Here is a 17,870-nt window from a genome sequence, read left to right as displayed (position 1 = left end):
GGTTGGGATAGTAAGGGGCCTTAGGTTCCACAGTTAGGCATTCTCATGGACAGTTTTACTCAGTAGAGAGGTCAAAATCATAGACTTCTTGTGTGCTTTTACAATATGTAGGTTTTTGGCTAAGGCTCAGAAAAGTTGCTTGCTCTGGTGATGTTGTCTTATTGGATGTAATGTTTCAGTAAGGTTTGGTGCTTAAATGTTTTTTTTTCCCCCCTCCCTAGGGCTTGCATTTCTTTTGGTCCTAAGAATCGTTCAATTGGAGCAGCAGCTAAAAGCCAGGTAGAGTTTTGTTTTTTCTTTCCTAAAATGACTTAATTCTCTGCTTTGTCCGTCTTTCCCTTCAGCAACTATTTCAGTGCCCATTATGTGCCTAATACGACAGTCACTAGGTGAACAGCTGAGAAACAGGCCTGATCCCTAGTCTGTGCTTGAGTGAGAAGCACATAGCTTTTTATAGGTATTAGCTGTATAGCTATTAGCTCATTAGCATAAACAGGAGCCCCTGGTTGGCTTCCTTGGTTAAGCTTCTGACTCTTGATCTAGCTCAGGTCTTGGTCTCAGGGTCATGAGTTCAAACCTCATTTTGGAAGTTACATGTGCTCCCTTTATCCAAACATCACTGTTAGTATCTTAATGTATAACCTTCTGTACTCTTTCTATGGATTTAAATGCTTCCCCCACTCCAAAAGTGATATCCTACCATATAGATACTTGTCTTCCAACTTTCTAAAACAATGCTACCCTCTATATGGATATATCATTTATTTGCCCAGTCTTCTGTTACTTGACTGTCTAGGCTGTCTCCAGTCTTCTGCTATTGTAAATAGTATTTGGTCACTGTCTTTTTACGGTTATCTTGATGTACTTACTGTCTTTTTTTCCTGCAAAGTTCGTTCCACTAGAATTTCTGAATTGGTATTGCTACATTGACTCCTGGGAAGTTTGAATCACAAATTATGATAAAACTGTAATTTTTAAAAGTTAAAGCTCATTTTATGTAAATATTAAGAGAAGTTTAAGAACAGAAGTCTACCTTCATACATGTACAGTGACCCGTTTTTAATGGAGAATTAGGATAAGCTGGGCTCTAGTGCCATCCCTGCCACTGTGGTCTGAACAAGTCCATTATTCCTCACTTCATACGTGAGCAGGCATCATGCAGAAAGGTGTAGTGCTAAAGAAAATGAAATTCAGAAGGAAACCTTGTGGAGTTAAAATGCTGCTAGTTTAATCTGAGGCTATTGAATTTTTTTTCCTCCTAATTTAATTGCTCTTAGTCTTTTCACCCTGATTCTGATGTTCTTTATTTTTAGGTAATTTCCAATGCAAAGAACACAGTCCAAGGATTTAAAAGATTTCATGGCCGAGCATTCTCTGATCCATTTGTGGAAGCAGAAAAATCTAACCTTGCATATGATATTGTGCAGCTGCCCACTGGTTTAACAGGGATAAAGGTAAAGTCTCAAAGTGATGCCTTACAATTAAAATAGAGTGTTTTATTATATCAGGTCAATATATATCTGTACCATTCTGAGTTCAAGTTGTGAAAATGTTCACAAGTGTTTAGGAGAAGGTTGGGTAGCAAAGACCATTTGGCCTTTTTTGAATGATCTGGATTTTGATTGGGAGCGATAGGTTGGATAGCAGGGTAGTGGTAGTTTGAAGATAACATTGTCATTGCTGCTTGTATTGTTTACTGATGGGTCAGTCTTTCTGGTGTGATTTTAGTGAATGACTTCTGGAATGCCACACATAGAACTTAACACTTCACAGTTACTAACCAGATGTGTGGTCATACTCTTGACAATAGCACTTAGGTTGGAAAGAGGTACTCTTTAGGGGAAAATGGAATTTAGCCTTTGCTAACTCTGGGACATCTAGAAGAGTTTGTGAAGCATGCAGCCAACTAATCCTACAAAAGAGGTGACTGAGATTAACAAGGGGGGATTTGGTGCTTGAGATACCGCATTTGGAGAAGTCAGGATTGCGGGACCAGGCTCAAAAGCCAAGAGATGATGAGAATTGTGAGAAAAAGGTAGTGAGTTGTGCTATTGAGTACTCAGTTGTATTTAGAAGTGAAGTATTCTGATAACGGGAGAATGATGACTGACTGGGTTTACTGAAGTTATCTGTGGCAATAATCTCAGAACAGTTTGAATGGCTGGTAATGGATACATCTGGAGTACAGGAGAAGGAAAAAGGGGGAAAAAGGAGGTGAGTAGATGGAGAATACTTACAGGCAGAAAAGAAATAGGATTAGGTATTGGCAGATTTAGTCTAAAGCACTGTAAGAGCCAAAGAAGGAAGAGATGAGGGAGAAGATCTGGGGAATAAGTAGATCTGAGTATAAGAGTGGAGGAATAGACTAAGAATTAAGCAGATAGCAGGGAAGAAGAGGCTCATGGGGAGGGGTGCTTTACCATCTTTATCATACAATAAAGTAAGGGACTACTAGATTCAGAATCAGAATAAATTAGGATTGGGCTCAGAAGTGAAGAGTTTAAGAGAAGGTGGTGTTCAGGTTCACTTGGAGCAGTTGCTGAGAGAAGAGAGTTATGTTTTCAGGTGTGGATTGTATTTGCGGACTATGGGCATGTGGGATGGGGCTTGTCCGAGCCAGACTTTGAGCATTTAAAGTTTGTAACCCTTATCCAAGTTGCATACTTCTATGCAGGGTAGGATATCTTGAAGCTTTTTTCATTTATCCTCTAATTCAAGTATTTATTGGGTCAGGTTTGTTCTAAGTCTTGGGCCTACAGTAGTAAACAAAGTGACAAAAACTGTGACCTCAGGCTAGATTGGATCCTAATTTTGGAAATGATCCTAAAGTCAACACGGTAAACAAAGTAAAACCCACCTAGTATGCCAGGTGGCAGAGTGTCCACCACCAGACCTCTTTATGGAGGTGCAGTCTGGGCCATGGTGAGCTCTACAAGTTTGTTTCTGCACAAGGGATCTCAGTTTTTGTTGGTGGGCACAGCATGCTGTTTACATAATGGTTCTTATCTTCAGGTATTGGTGTTTGATAAACATGTTAAAATGCTAAAAGTGAACTTCAGGTTGTTTTTGCTTCCCAGACTAGTGTTTTTCAGTTCTTTCTTGAGATACTGTTCCAATGATGATGTGTTAGACATGCCCATTTTTAGGCTTTTAGATCATGAAAAACTCGAATAAGTTTAGATCCTTTTGTTGTTTTATTGCAGGTGAAATATATGGAAGAAGAGCGAAATTTTACTACAGAGCAAGTGACTGCTATGCTTTTGTCCAAACTGAAAGAGACTGCAGAAAGTGTTCTTAAGAAGCCTGTTGTGGACTGTGTTGTTTCGGTGAGTTTGATCCCTGTGTTTTACTGGGGACTTAAGTAGAGACAAGAATGTCGTCAGTTGCAAATAAAATTGCTTTTTGCCTTCGATTAGAGATTATTTTCAGAATTCATCAAGCTAGTCTTCCATTTTCTTGAGTATTCTTTTCTGCCCCCTAGTTTTTACTCAGCCCTTCTCTGTTTTCCCTGTTTGAAGACTTACCTCAAAACCCCCTGCCCCTGGATTCCTTTTAATACCTCGCCTAGTACTATATACTCACATAGTACTATGTGAGATAGCCACTTGTTTGTTGAATTAGTTGAATACTCATAATTAGAAATGTTGTTTTCTTCATTTCACTGTCTGAATTTTTGCTTGTCCTGTGTTTAGAACTAAAGGCAGGGCAGCAATAGACTAATCTTGTCTTTTCCATATCCCTTTTAAGATGAAAGCCTGACTCTATATAGTTTTATGCTTGTAGGACAATGGCATTCTTAGGAACTGTTGAAATTTGGGTGGATTTATTTTATTTTTTTTTATTTTTATTTTTTTAAAGATTTTATTTATTTGACAGAGAGAAATCACAAGAGAGGCAGGCAGAGAGAGAGGAAGGGAAGTAGGCTCTCCGCCGAGCAGAGAGCCCGATGTGGGACTCGATCCCAGGATCCTGAGATCATGACCTGAGCTGAAGGCAGCGGCTTAACCCACTGAGCCACCCAGGTGCCCCATTTGGGTGGATTTATTAGCTTTGCAGTAGAATCTCCTGTTTTGCAATTGTTAATATTAATAGCTTAGTTCCGTGGTCTTTTTTGTCTTTGTATTGGTGTATTCATTGGCAAAGCAAGGGCTGTTAGGTGACTTTTACCCTGCAGTCTGTTGTCAGATAGATTCCTTTGTTCTTGGTTATCTAGTAAAGTAGAACTGACATTTGTTAGGAAGAATTTGGATTATGGTTGTGTGCTATTTTCTGGGGACACAAAGAATAAAGGTGCTACTTTTCTTAAGAGCTCATATTTAATGCAGGCATTGTGTTTCTTAGGTGCATTTCTTTCTTTCCCTAACTATTGTATTTTCAAGTTTGTCCTCATTTCCCCCACCTAGTGCCCTAACTTTGATTCTCAGTTATGCTCAGTATAGAAGTGAAACTCACATAAAATGGCAGAATGCCCAAGTGGGTTTTCCAGCATTTGAGATCAAGTTAAAAGGTGATGTATTAAGTCATGTGTTAGGGGTCCTCATGACTATACTGAATTTCAGTGACGTGTTGGGGAGAATTTGTAGAACTCAACATATTGCCATACCTATGGCTAAGATTTATTACAATGAGAAGATACAAAGTAGAATCAATGAAGGGAAAGGTACAAGGGCAGTTTCTGGAGGAAACCAGGCACAAACTTCTAAGATTCCCCTTCCGGGAGAATCATACTGGATGCGCTTAATTCTTCTAGTAGCAAGTTGTGGTAATACCTGACAAGTTCTGCCTGAGCCTAGGAGTCCAGGGTTTCTACCTGGAGGTCAGTCATGTAGGCACCTTGTACTTAACCCATACCAAAATTCTAGACTCCCAGAAGGAAAGTAGCTATGTAGCATAAATTATGCTGTACAAAAGTTTAGGTGTGGGGCGCCTGGGTGGCTCGGTGGATTGAGCCGCTGCCTTCGGCTCGGGTCGTGGTCTCAGGGTCCTGGGATCGAGCCCCGCATCGGGCTCTCTGATCAGCAGGGAGCCTGCTTCCTCCTCTCTCTCTGCCTGCCTCTCTGCCTACTTGTAATTTCTGTCTTTCGAATAAATAAATAAGTGAATCTTTGAAAGAAAAAAAAAAAAAAAAAAAAAAAAAAAAGTTTAGGTGTAGTGAGCCTCTCTTGTCTTTTAGGGAAAATTTTCATTATGTTTAGTGACCTGTTTGTCATTTAAGTTCCTCAGTGCTGGAACAGAGCTAACCTTTTGATCAGGCATCTCTAAGGATAGCTGCCTCTGGCCTCTATGCAAACTCTGCTGCACGTTGACTACCCTAGGTATTGGCTGTTACGGTATGTCTCATTGCTATATAAACGGAGTTTGGGGGTATTTTGCTTTATTTATGAATTGATCGTTGTTAAAACATAAACTTCATTTTTTTGCAAAGGTAATAGTAGCCCCAGTGTGCAGAAATCAAATGCATGTATGGGAAACTTCAGGACCCTCTGCTTACCTAGAAGGAAATTTTTTCTTCCCAGATGTTACTAATTTTATTACTTGGTTATACATCTTTCCAGACATTTTTGTGTATCCAAGTAAAATATGTATATATATATACTTTTTTAGTTTCATTTCTCTTTTGATCAATTTTAGACACTTTATCTTTTATATCTTTCTTAGTGGTAAAGAAGGGCTTTGTTCTTTCCAGTGGCTGCAGAGTATTCCAGTTGATGTATGTACTAAAATCTCTTTAGTCTGTTTTTTTTTTTTTTTTTAAAGATTATTTATTTATTTATTTGACAGAGACACGAGAGAGGGAGCACAAGCAGAGGGAGTGGGAGAGGGAGAAGCAGGCTTCCCGCTGAGCAGGGAGCCAGATGGCGGGGTTCAATCCCAGAACCCTGGGATCATGACCTGAGCCGAAGGCAGATGCTTAATGACTGAGCCACCCAGTTGCCCCTCTTTAGTCTATTTTTGTTGGACCTGTGGTTTCTTCCTTTTTTTTTTTTTTTAAAATTTACATATATATATATATATATTTTTAAGATTTATTTGAGAGAGAGTGCATGTGAGTGGGAGGAGGAGCAGATGGGGAGAGAATCTTTCAGGGGTGAGGGGCAGACTCCGTGCTGAGTACAGAGCCCAGCATGGGGCTTGAGCACACAAACCTGAGTTCATGACCTGAGCTGAAATAAAGAGTTGTAAGGTAGGGGCGCCTGGGTGGCTCAGTGGGTTAAGCCGCTGCCTTCGGCCTGCCTTCGGCTCAGGTCATGATCTCAGGGTCCTGGGATCGAGTTCTGCATCGGGCTCTCTGCTCAGCAGGGAGCCTGCTTCCCTCTCTCTCTCTCTGCCTGCCTCTCTCTCTACTTGTGATCTCTGTCAAATAAATAAATAAAATCTTTTAAAAAAATTAAAAAAAAAAAAAAAGATGTAAGGTAAACTGACTGAGCCACCCAGCTGTGCCCCTCCTTTTTTTTTTTAATTGTAAAGAATTAAAAAAAATTGCTATTGCTTTGAATAAACTTTAACAGGTAAGATTTTGCTCTTATGTGTAAGTTTATAGGCCTTAGTGGTTAAATTCCTAGAAGTACAGTGCTAGGACAAAGGGTATGTGTATTTGTGATTCTTGTTTTAAGATTTGTTTATTTGTCAGAGAGAGAACACTAGAGTACAGGCAGGGGGAGTGGCGGGCAGAGGGAGAAGCAGGCTCCCCATTGACCGAGGAGCCCAGTGCGGGACTCAGTCCCAGGACCCTGGGATCATAAGCTGACCTGAGCTGAAAGCAGAGGCTTAATCGACTGAGCCGCCTGGGCGTCCCATGTATTTGTAATTTTAACCACAGTTGTTTAATTGCCCTTTAAAGAATTCGTACTCAAGCTTCTTCCTGCAGTGTATAAGAGGACTTGTTGGATAACAGTCTCACCAGCACAGCTTATTGGGGTGTTAGCTAATTCTGTAATAGGTGAATAATGCTATGAAAGTGTATGTCATTTTAATGTTTCATTCTTTAGGTGAAGTTGAAAACATTTTTAAATATAAGAGCCCTTCTGCATTTCTTTCCTGTGAAACATTCCTATTTGCTCATTTTGAGTTTATGGGTCTACCTTTTGATTGGTGGTTCTTCATATATATTAGAGAGATTAGCTCTATCATTTTATGTTATAAGTTGCAAGTATTCCATTTTTTTAAAATTTTTTATGAGTCAGATATATTAATCTTTATGAAAAACTTCTTATAGTTGACATACAGTGTAACATTAGTTTCAGGGTACATCCTAGTGATTTGACAAGTTTACACATTATGCTGTGTTCACCACAGTGTAATTACCATCTGTCTTGTTACATTGCTGTTCAAATATATTAATCTTTTCTTCTCCTTTTTTTCTTCTGTATTTTGTGTTATGTTTACAGAATTTCTTCCTACTCTGATGGTAAAGACTCCCTTTCCTTCTGGTACTCATTTTTTTTTTTAACTGTTAAATCTTTGATTTGAAATGTATTTTTGGTATGAGGTGTGCAGTAGGGATGGTACCTAATTTTTTCTCTATGTGGTTATCATTTTTTCCATCACTACTTACTGAATATTCTGACTTATCCCTACTGGTTTGAAATACTTCCTTGATCACATACGGAATAAATTGCTCTAGATATTTGAGGGTGTTTCTAGATTTTACTGTGTTTTGGTAGGTATATTTTAAATGAAAACTCCCTAATAAAAGAAACTTTCAAATCTTTTTGTAGGTTCCTTGTTTCTATACTGATGCAGAAAGACGATCAGTGATGGATGCAACACAAATTGCTGGCCTTAATTGCCTGCGATTAATGAATGAAACAACTGCAGGTAACGGACTGTTAGCATCTGTGACTTGGTGAATGTTGAAGTTTCTGCCATCCTGAAAACCCTGGGGTTTCTTGTTCTTCATTTTGCTTGCAGCACTTAACACTTAGGTGCTATAGTATTTTTGGATACTGTGTCACACATAAAGAATTTTTATCTGACCAGTGCCTTTTCTTTATCCACATAGCACTTACTTTAGTACTTAATCACATCCTCCTTTGGAAAGTAACACAGTTTATTGTGTGTTCACAGTGTGTCAGTTTATAGATCGGCATTTTTTCCAGCCCTTTATAAACATTTGAAAATTTTTTAAAGATTTTATTTATTTATGTGAGAGAGAGAATGAACATGAGAAGTGGGAGGGTCAGAGGGAGAAGCAGACTCCCTGCAGAGCAGGGAACCGGATATGGGACTTGATCCTGGGACTCTAGGTCATGACCTGAGCCAAAGGCAGTCGCTTAACCAATGGAGCCACGCAGGCATCCCTCTCCAGCCCTTTATTTTTTATTTTTTTTTAAGATTTTATTTATTTATTTGACAGAGAGATCACAAGTAGGCAGAGATGCAGGCAGAGAGAGAGGAGGAAGCAGGCTTCCTGCTGAGCAGAGAGCCCGATTCAGGACTCGATCCCAGGACCCTGAGATCATGACCTGAGTCGAAGGCAGCGGCTTAACTCACTGAGCCACCCAGGCACCCTCCAGCCCTTTAATGGGCTGTAATTTGTAAAGCAACATCTCGGGGAGAGATAACGTGGGAATGTTGAGGTGGTACAAGTGTATAAGACAGAAATCCTGGAAAATATGTTTGGAAAAGTAGAGGAAGTAGTTGGGAAAAATTGCCAGTCATTGGAATGAGAAATTGGAAACGTTAAGGAGGTCTCAGTGAATGTCAACATTTAATTCTTTGAAGTAACTGCTCCTCATGAATACATTATGCAAAGCATGTGAAGAATTTGATTCTTTGTAAAACATAGCACATGATGCAGTCCTATTCATTGTATAAGTTTTTTTTTAACTTAAAGTGAATTTTTAATGTACTATTTAAATGATAATGTTACATTGAATTTAATTTTTTTCTTATGTAGTTGCTCTTGCCTATGGAATCTATAAGCAAGATCTTCCTGCCCTAGAAGAGAAACCAAGAAATGTAGTTTTTGTAGACATGGGGCATTCTTCTTACCAAGTTTCTGTATGTGCATTTAATAAAGGAAAACTTAAAGTAAGTATATTATTTCTGGAAAACTTTATTACAAGTGTATGGTAATGAGGAATTTATGGGAGGTAGTTGAAAACATAACTTCAAAAATTTTGTTTCATTAATGGAAACTTGGCATGAGCCATCTAAACTAGAATCAGGTATGTAGAAGTAGAGTAGAAGCCGTAATTTTCAAGAGTTGGCATGGTGTGAAGCAAAGAGCATAGACTTTGAAGAAAAAGCTCTTTAGATTTCTGATTCTTATTTTTCTGATCTGTTAGTGCATTTATCTTGGGTATTTAATTTTAGCTTATAGTCAGATGGGTGTAGTAGTAAGGGCTTGGATTTTGGAATTGAGGGGATTGGGTTTTGAATTGCACTTCTGCCACTTACTAGCTTTGTGACCTGCAGATTATCTGATCTTTTTGGGCCTATAGCATCATCTGTAAATTGGGGATTACAGTGTCTCTTTTCAGAGTGATAAAATGACAGGTGGAACATTTCCTTGTTTCAGCCTTAACATGCCCACTCATAATTTATAGTTAAATATATGTTGTGATAAAATTTTAAATTGGTTTATTTTTGAATTAATAATCATCTTTTTCCCTAAGGTTCTGGCCACTGCATTTGACACAACACTGGGAGGCAGAAAATTTGATGAGGTGTTAGTAAATCACTTCTGTGAAGAATTTGGGAAGAAATACAAGCTGGACATAAAGTCCAAAATTCGTGCATTATTACGACTGTCTCAAGAATGTGAGAAACTCAAGAAATTGATGAGTGCAAATGCTTCAGACCTCCCCTTAAGCATCGAGTGTTTTATGAATGATGTTGATGTAGCTGGGACTATGAATAGGTAACTAGACCAATATTTTGGTGTTAAACTGAACTGTGATTTTTCTGTACTTCTATTAGCATTTATTTAGTTAAACATTGAAATGATGATGGTTGCTATAACTTCTATAACTAAAAATTAGAGATCATTCAGGATCCTGCTTTTTTTTAAAATTTATTTTTATTTCTTTTCAGTGTTCCAGAATTCATTGTTTATGCACCACACCCAGTGCTCCATGCAATATGTGCCCTCCTTATTACCCACCACCAGGCTTACCCAACCCCCATCCCCCTCCCCTCCAGATCCCTCAGTTTGTTTCTCAGAGTCCACAGTCTCTCATGGTTTGTCTCCCGCCTCTGATTTCCCCCAACTCACTTCTCCTTTCTGCCCCCCGCCATGTCCTCCGTGTTATTCCTTAAGTTTCACAAATAAGCGAAACCATATAATTGACTCTCCCTGATTGACTTATTTCACTTAGCATAATCTCTTCCAGTCCCATCCATGTTGATACAAAAGTTGGGTATTCAGGATCCTGCTTTTTACGTGAAGTTGGGTTTGATTATTCTAATAATGTGGACTAATCTTTTTGTTCCGATTATTCCAGTAAGTTGACAGGTACATGGATTACGTGTGAGTTAGTAGTTTTAAAAAAATCAAGGCGAGGGGCTCCTGGGTGGCTCAGTGGGTTAAAGCCTCTGCCTTGGGCTCAGGTCATGATCCCAGAGTCCTGGGATCGAGCCCCACATCGGACTCTCTGCTCTGCGAGCCTGCTTCTCCCTCTGCCTCCTGCTCCCCCTGCTTGTGTGCCCTTTCTCTGGCTCTATCTCTGACAAATAAATGAATTCTTTAAAAAAAAAAAAGTGAAAAACTCCAGCATTAAAAAAAAAAAAAAAACCCCTGGGGCGCCTGGGTGGCTCAGTGGGTTAAGCCACTGCCTTCTGCTCAAGTCATGATCTCAGGGTCCTGGGATCGAGTCCCGCATCTGGCTCTCTGCTCAGCAGGGAGTCTGCTTCCATCTCTCTCTGCCTGCCTGCCTGTGATCTCTGTCTGTCAAATAAATAAATAAAATCTTTAAAAAAAAATTACCCAAATTGGCATTTTTAATACATTTATGTTGTTGTGCAGTGACCACCTTTATCTAGTGACAAAACGTTTTCATCACTCCAAAGTAAAACCTTATAACCATTAAGCAGTTCCCTTGCCTCTTGTACCTGGCAACCACTATTTTTTTAAAAATCTCTATGGATTTGGGGCGCCTGGGTGGCTCAATGGGTTAAAGCCTCTGCCTTCAGCTCAGGTCATGATCTCAGGGTCCTGGGATCGAGCCCCGCATCGGACTCTCTGCTCAGCGGGGACCCTGCTTCCCTTCCTCTCTCTCTGGCTGTCTCTCTGCCTACCTGTGATCTCTGTCTGTCAAATAAATAAATTAAAAAGAAAAAAAATTTAAAAAAAATCTCTATGGATTTACCTATTCCAGATGTTTCATATAAATGGCATTATAACTGTGTTTTGCTTAGTTTGTTTCTGACCTCTTTCACTTAAACATGTTTCCTAGCTTCATTCACATTGTAGCATGTGTTAGTACTCTTTTGCTTTTTATGACAAATAATCTGTTTGTATGGAAAACATCACCTTTTTTTTTTTTTAAACTGTTGTATCAACTGATGGACCTTTGGGTTGTTTTCTACCTTTTGGCCTTGAGTAGTGCTTCTGTGACTAGTCATGAATAAGTATTTGTTTGACTCTTTCGTTTTCACTTCTTTTTGGAATAAATGTAGGAGTGGAATTGCTGAGTCATACACTTAATCTGTGTTTAGTTTTTTAAGGAATTGCCAATTTATTTTCCTCAGCATTTGGACCATTTTACACTCTGATCAACAGTGTATAAGGGTTTTAGTCTCACCACATCTTTCCTGAGGCTTGTTATTTACTACTGCTTTATGTTAATATATTTTCATCATTTTGATTGTTAGAATGAGCAATAGATTTAAAAAAAAAATGGCACATGTTAACCGTGTAAAGTTCTCACATGTTGATGACCATTTCCACATTTATACCTGGTTGGATAGAAATGACCTTGGGGCACCTAGGTGGCTCAGTGGGTTAAAGCCTCTGCCTTCTGCTCAGGTCATGATCCCAGAGTCCTGGGATCAAGCCCCACATCAGGCTCTCTGCTCTGTGGGGAGCCTGCTTCCCTCTCTCTGCCTGCCTCTTTGCCTACCTGTGATCTCTGTCTGTCAAATAAATAAAAAAAATCTTAAAAAGAAATGACCTTAGAGTGTATTTTTCCCTTGATTATCTTGTTTATTTCTTTGAAGTTTTTTTTTTTTTTAAGATTCTATCTATTTATTAGAGAGCACAAGGAGGCAGAGTGGCAGGCAGAGGCAGAGAGAGAAGCAGGCTCCTGCTGATCAAGGAGCCTGATGTGCGACTGGATCCCAGGACTCAGGGACTTTGCGGGAGTCAAAGGCAGTAGCTTAACTGACTGAGCCACCCAGGCGACCCTAAAGTTTTTTTTAAAGTAAACTCTGTACCCACTGTGATGCTCAAACTTAAAACCCTGAGATCAAGAGTCACATGCTTCCCTGACTCGGCCAGCCAGGTGCCCCTTTACTTGATTATCTTAAATGGAGTAATAATACTCCTTTGGCATCTAGCATTCCTGTTTAATTGTGACAGTGTACTTTTCAGTTATTTGTTATTTGTTCTTTTTGCTAGGTGCCCCCATTTTTTTTCTTTTTTCTTTTCTGGAAAGTCTAAGTTACCAGGGTAAATTGGGTTTTGTTGCTGGTTGTTACTGATCTTTTTTTCCCAGGTATGCAGTGTGTGTTTTCAGTATGTAGTTTCACAGCTGTTTAAAAACCAAGGAAGTTTTCTTGAATTACATTGTTCAGTATTTGTTCTGTTCTTATACTTTGATTTTATTCTTTCAATGTGCTTATGTAAGTATGTTGGATCTTTTTTGCTGTGGTCTGTATTTGTCATTCTCTTTCCATTCATCCCTTTATGCCACTATTTGGGCTATTTGTCCTTGTGTTGTTTCTAGGTTATTTTTCATGTCTGACATTTGTTCTTTTATTTCTAATTCTTAGTTTTTCTAATTCTTTTAACTATTTCTTTATCATTTTTTTGTTGAGATGCAATTCATATACCATAAAACATGTAAAACTTCAAGAATTAAGTGCTTTCAGTATACTCACAAGGTTGTACAACAAGGACCATGATCTAATTTTGGTATGTGTTCATCAGGCCAAAAAGAAACCTCGTATATCCATTAGCAGTCATCTCCATTCCTCCCACACTAACCATAAGCAATTACTAATCTTGCTGTCTCAGTGGATTTGCATAGTTAGTCTCATTTTTTTTGTTTTTTTATTTTATTTTATTTATTTAAGATTTTATTTTGAGAGAGAGAGGACAGGTTAGGGGAGGGACAACGGAAGAGGGAGAAACAGATTCCCTGCTGAGAAGGAAGCCCAATGTGGGGCTCCATCCCAGGACCCTAGGGGTCATGACTAGAGTCCGAAGGCAGATGCTTAACCAACTGAGCCACGCAGGCACCTGTGGTTTTTTTGTTTTGTTTTTTAAAGTAAATTACCCCCCCAGAGTGGGGCTCAACCTTATGACCTCAAGAACAGGAGTCATATGCTCTATTGACTGAGTCAGCTAGTCCCCTGTCTAGTCTCATTTTTATGTAAAATCTGTAATATTGCTGAACCATTTAAAAAAAAAGTTTTCCTTATAAGAGGGAGTGTGTCAGAGTGTCATTGTGGAGAGAGGCAGAGGGAGGAGGAGAGAATCTTCAGGCAGACTGCTTACAGAGTGTGGAGCTGATGCGGGTCTCGACCTCATGACCCTGAGATCATGACCTGAGCTAAAACTAAGAGTCAGGTGGTCAACCGACTGAACCACCTACGCAGCCTGCCCACCCGCCCTGTGTTTTTTATTATTCCTGAAATTTTATTTTTTTTTAATTTTTTTTTAATTAATTTATTTTTTCAGCAAAACAGTATTCATTGTTTTTGCACAACACCCAGTGCTCCATGCAATACGTGCCCTCCCTACTACCCACCACCTGGTTCCCCCAACCTCCCAGCCCCGCCCCTTCAAAACCCTCAGGTTGTTATTCAGAGTCCATAGTCTCTTATGGTTCGCCTCCCCTTCCAGTTTCCCTCAACTTCCTTCTCCTCTCCATATTCCTGAAATTTTAGACTGGAAGTGTGATTTAAGAGTTTTTCCGAATTCATTGCTCCACAGTGCCCTCTTTTGTTTTTACGAAATGTTTTAAAATGTCTTCTTAACCTTACGTTTTTCTTTATTCTGTCTTCTTTTGTCTCCAGTGTTCTCTTTGTTTCAGATTTTATCAGTAGTTCTTCCTCTCTGTAGCCTTTTTTTTTTTCTTTCTTTTTAAAGATTATATTTATTTATTTGACAGAGAAAGACACAGCAAGAGAGGGAACACAAGCAGGGGGAGTAGGAGAGGGAGAAGCAGGCTCCCCGCTGAGCAGGGAACCCCATGCGGGGCTAATCTCATGACCCTGGGATCATGACATGAGCTGAAGGCAAATGCTCAATGACTGAGCCACCCAGGTGCCCGTGTGGCCTTTTTTCTTGTAAGAAACTTTTTTTTTAAAGATTTTATTTATTTGACACACAGAGACGGGGAGAAGGAATACAAACAGGGGGAGTAGGAGAGGGAGAAGCAGGCTTCCCACTGATCAGGGAGCCTGATGCCTCTGGGATTGTGACCTGAGCTGAAGCCAGATGCTTAACGACTGAGCCACCCAGGCACCGCTGAAGGATTTAACTTGGTTACCGTAGAGCATTTATTGGTTCCTATTCCGCATGGTTCTTAATGTACCGCATTGAGGACCTTTTTTTTTTTTTTAATATTTATTTGACAGAGAGAAATCACAGCTAGGCAGAGAGGCAGGCAGAGAGAGAGGAGGAAGCAGGCTCCCTGCGGAGCAGAGAGCCAGATGCGGGGATCGATCCCAGGACCCTGGGATCATGACCTGAGCTGAAGGCAGAAGCTTTAACCCACTGAGCCACCCAGGCGCCCCTGAGGACCTTTTTTATATTCTCTTATTCTCTTGTTCTGGAGTATCCCAACCCCTCCTTGACTACTTCTGCTGACTTTTGGTTTATTTTTTCAGGTCCATTGTATTTTCAGGTCCATTATATGTCCTGTTGTTTTCCTCTTGCTTCCTTTTGCACAGATACTGATACTTCAAAGGAATTGTATAATTACTGATGGTTTATCTTTACGCATTTGTATTTTGGGGTTTGTGGCGAGTACTGTGTTACATGTTTTTGTTGTGTTGGTGGGGTTTTGGTTTTGCTATTCTAGTTGCTGTGCATTTATTTGACAGGACATGAAGAGATTAAAAAATTACTGTTTGTATCCAGAATACACAGAGGTGATTACAAATAAATAATAAAATGACAGTCCAGTTAAAAAATGGGCAAAGGGGGGCGCCTGGGTGGCTCAGTGGGTTAAGCCTCTGCCTTCAGCTCAGGTCATGATCTCAGGGTCCTGGGATCGAGCCCCGCATCGGGCTCTCTGCTCGGTGGAGAACCTGCTTCCCCCCCTCTCTCTGCCTGCCTCTCTGCCTAGTTGTGATCTCTGTCTGTCAAATAAATAAAATAAAATCTTTAAAAAAAAAAAAATGGGCAGAGGACCTGAATTAATACTTCTCCAGGGTACATACAGAAATGGCCAGTTAAGGGTATGAGAAAGATGGTCAACATCATTAGCCCGTTGGGGAAATGCAAATCAAAACCACAGTGGGACAACAGTTCACACCCACCAGGATTGCTGTTGTCAAAGCCTTGAACAGGCTGTGGAGAAATACTTAAACACTGCTGGTGGCAGTGTTTCAAAATGGCTGCACCATTTTGAAAACAGTTTAGCAGTCGCTTAAAATAGGTTAGACATAGAGTTACCATATAATTCAGCAGTTCCATTCCTTGGTATACATTCAGAGTAATAAAACATGTACACACAAAAATTTCGTGAATGAATGGTCATAGCAGCACTACTCCTAATAGCCAGAAAATGGAAGCAAGCAGTACAATGGAATGTTGTTTGGCAATTTAAAAAATATGATACAGATATATGCCATAACATGGATGAACCTTGACAACTTTATGTCAGATGAAAGAAGCCAGTTGGAAGGAATGATATTTTTTATCATTCTGCTACATGGACTGTCCAGCATGAGTGGGTGCCTAGGGCTGAGGGGTAGGTGAGGGGGTCTGGGGAATAATGGTTAATGGTGACAGAAGTGTTATAAAATTGTGATGATGGTTGCACAGCTCTGAATATACTAAAAGCCATATAATTATACATTTTAAATAGTTGAATTTTATAGTTGTGGGAATTAGTTTTCCAAACAAATTTTAAAAAAGAAACAAAAAGGCTCTAGTACTGCTGTTGCCATCTTTTAAGACTCCTCTCTGCAGGATTCTTTGCATTTTTTATGATGGAGATTTTTAAATATGCAACAAAACAAAGACTTTTATAGTGAACATCCCTATCCTGCCTTTTGGGTTCTTCTACTTAAAATATTAACTCTACCTTTTTATCTATCCATCCTTCTATCTATCCACCAGTTTTACTTTTTGATGCACCTCAAACTAAATTACAGACATCTATCTATACTTTTCCTCATGTACTAAAGTATGCATATTAATCAGAATTCACTGTTTTATAGTTCTTATTTTATTTTTATATAATGACATACTCAAGTTTGAAATGTTCTTTTGCTGAGTTTTGACAGTGGACCAGTACTCTTCTCAGGGAGACAGCCTATCATCTCCAGAAATGTTTCCCCAGGACTTCATCTCCAGGGACAGCTGCCGATGGGACTTCTCATTTTAAGGGGTCGGAGATGAAAATTGCCTGTTCGAGGACTTCTTAGAAATGCAACCATCCACTGTGTAGTCTTGTGTAAGGCTTGGTTTGCTCAGCGTAAAATTTGAGATTCATTGAGTAGTTTTATCTATCATTTGTTCCTTCTTTTTTTAAAAAATATTTTATTTATTTATTTGACAGAGAGGTCACAAGTAGGCAGAGAGGCAGGTAGAGAGAGAGGGAGAAACAGGCTCCCCACTGAGCAGAGAGCCCGAGGAGCTCGATCCCAGGACCCTGAGATCATGACCTGAGCCGAAGGCAGAGACTTACTTAAACCACTGAGCCACCCAGGCGCCCCTATCATTTGTTCCCTCTTGTGTATTGCTGACTAGTGTGCCATTGAGGGTTGGTTTTCTCCTCTTGATGGACACTAACTTTTTCCAGTTTTTTTTGTTATTAGGGAAAAAACTCACTTTAAACTCTAATCAACATGTAAGAGTTTTAGTTGTTTTATATCTTCACCAGTATTGCTATAGGTGGTCTTAAATTTTTACCATTCTTTTCTTTTCTTTCTTTTTTTTTTTTTTAAAGATTTTATTTACTTATTTGGCAGACAGAGATCACAGGTAGGCAGAGAGGCAGACAGAGGGGGAAGCAGGCTTCCTGCTGAGCAGAAAGCCTGATGCTGGCTGGATCCCAGGACCCTGAGATCATGACCTGAGCTGAAGGCAGAGGCTTAACCCACTGAGCCACCTAGGCGCCTGAAATTTTTGCCATTCATGTGTGTAAATTTATTTTGTACCTCAGTGATAGAATTCCTAAAAATCACACTTCTGAAGTGTCTAATCAGTGGTTTTTAGTATAGTCACAAAATTGGGCAACCATCCCCACAACCCAATTACAGAATATGTTCATCATCATAAAAAAAAAAAAACCCTGAATGAGTTACTGAGGTATAAAAAGACTTGGAGGAACCCTAAATGCATAATTAATTGAAGCAGAAGAAGCTAGTTCAAAAAGATTATATACTATTTGATTTCACCAAATGATACTCTGGAAAAGGCAGAACTATGGAGGCTGTGAAACATCAGTGGTCTGCAGGGGTTCAGGGAAAGTGAGGGATGAATAAGTGGAACACAGGATTTTAGGGCAGTGAAACTTCCATGTGAT

The 17,870-nt window shown here is 39.6% G+C and overlaps 1 protein-coding gene across 1 annotated transcript in view; it reads left to right on the top strand.

The window, feature by feature from the left end:
* Positions 1-17,870, top strand: part of HSPA4 (heat shock protein family A (Hsp70) member 4) — a 49,075-nt gene that overhangs the window by 12,729 nt on the left and 18,476 nt on the right. Inside the window, exons 2-7 of the mRNA XM_046001204.1 lie at positions 222-279; positions 1,314-1,454; positions 3,204-3,326; positions 7,719-7,818; positions 8,900-9,033; positions 9,621-9,865. Coding sequence (XP_045857160.1) covers positions 222-279; positions 1,314-1,454; positions 3,204-3,326; positions 7,719-7,818; positions 8,900-9,033; positions 9,621-9,865 — 801 coding nt within the window. The remainder of the gene's footprint in view (positions 1-221; positions 280-1,313; positions 1,455-3,203; positions 3,327-7,718; positions 7,819-8,899; positions 9,034-9,620; positions 9,866-17,870) is intronic.

The sequence above is a fragment of the Meles meles genome, chromosome 3 (genome assembly GCF_922984935.1).
Source record: "Meles meles chromosome 3, mMelMel3.1 paternal haplotype, whole genome shotgun sequence".
NCBI lineage: Eukaryota > Metazoa > Chordata > Mammalia > Carnivora > Mustelidae > Meles > Meles meles.
Note: the sequence above shows the minus strand (reverse complement) of the source record. Positions and strands in the feature narration are given on the sequence as shown.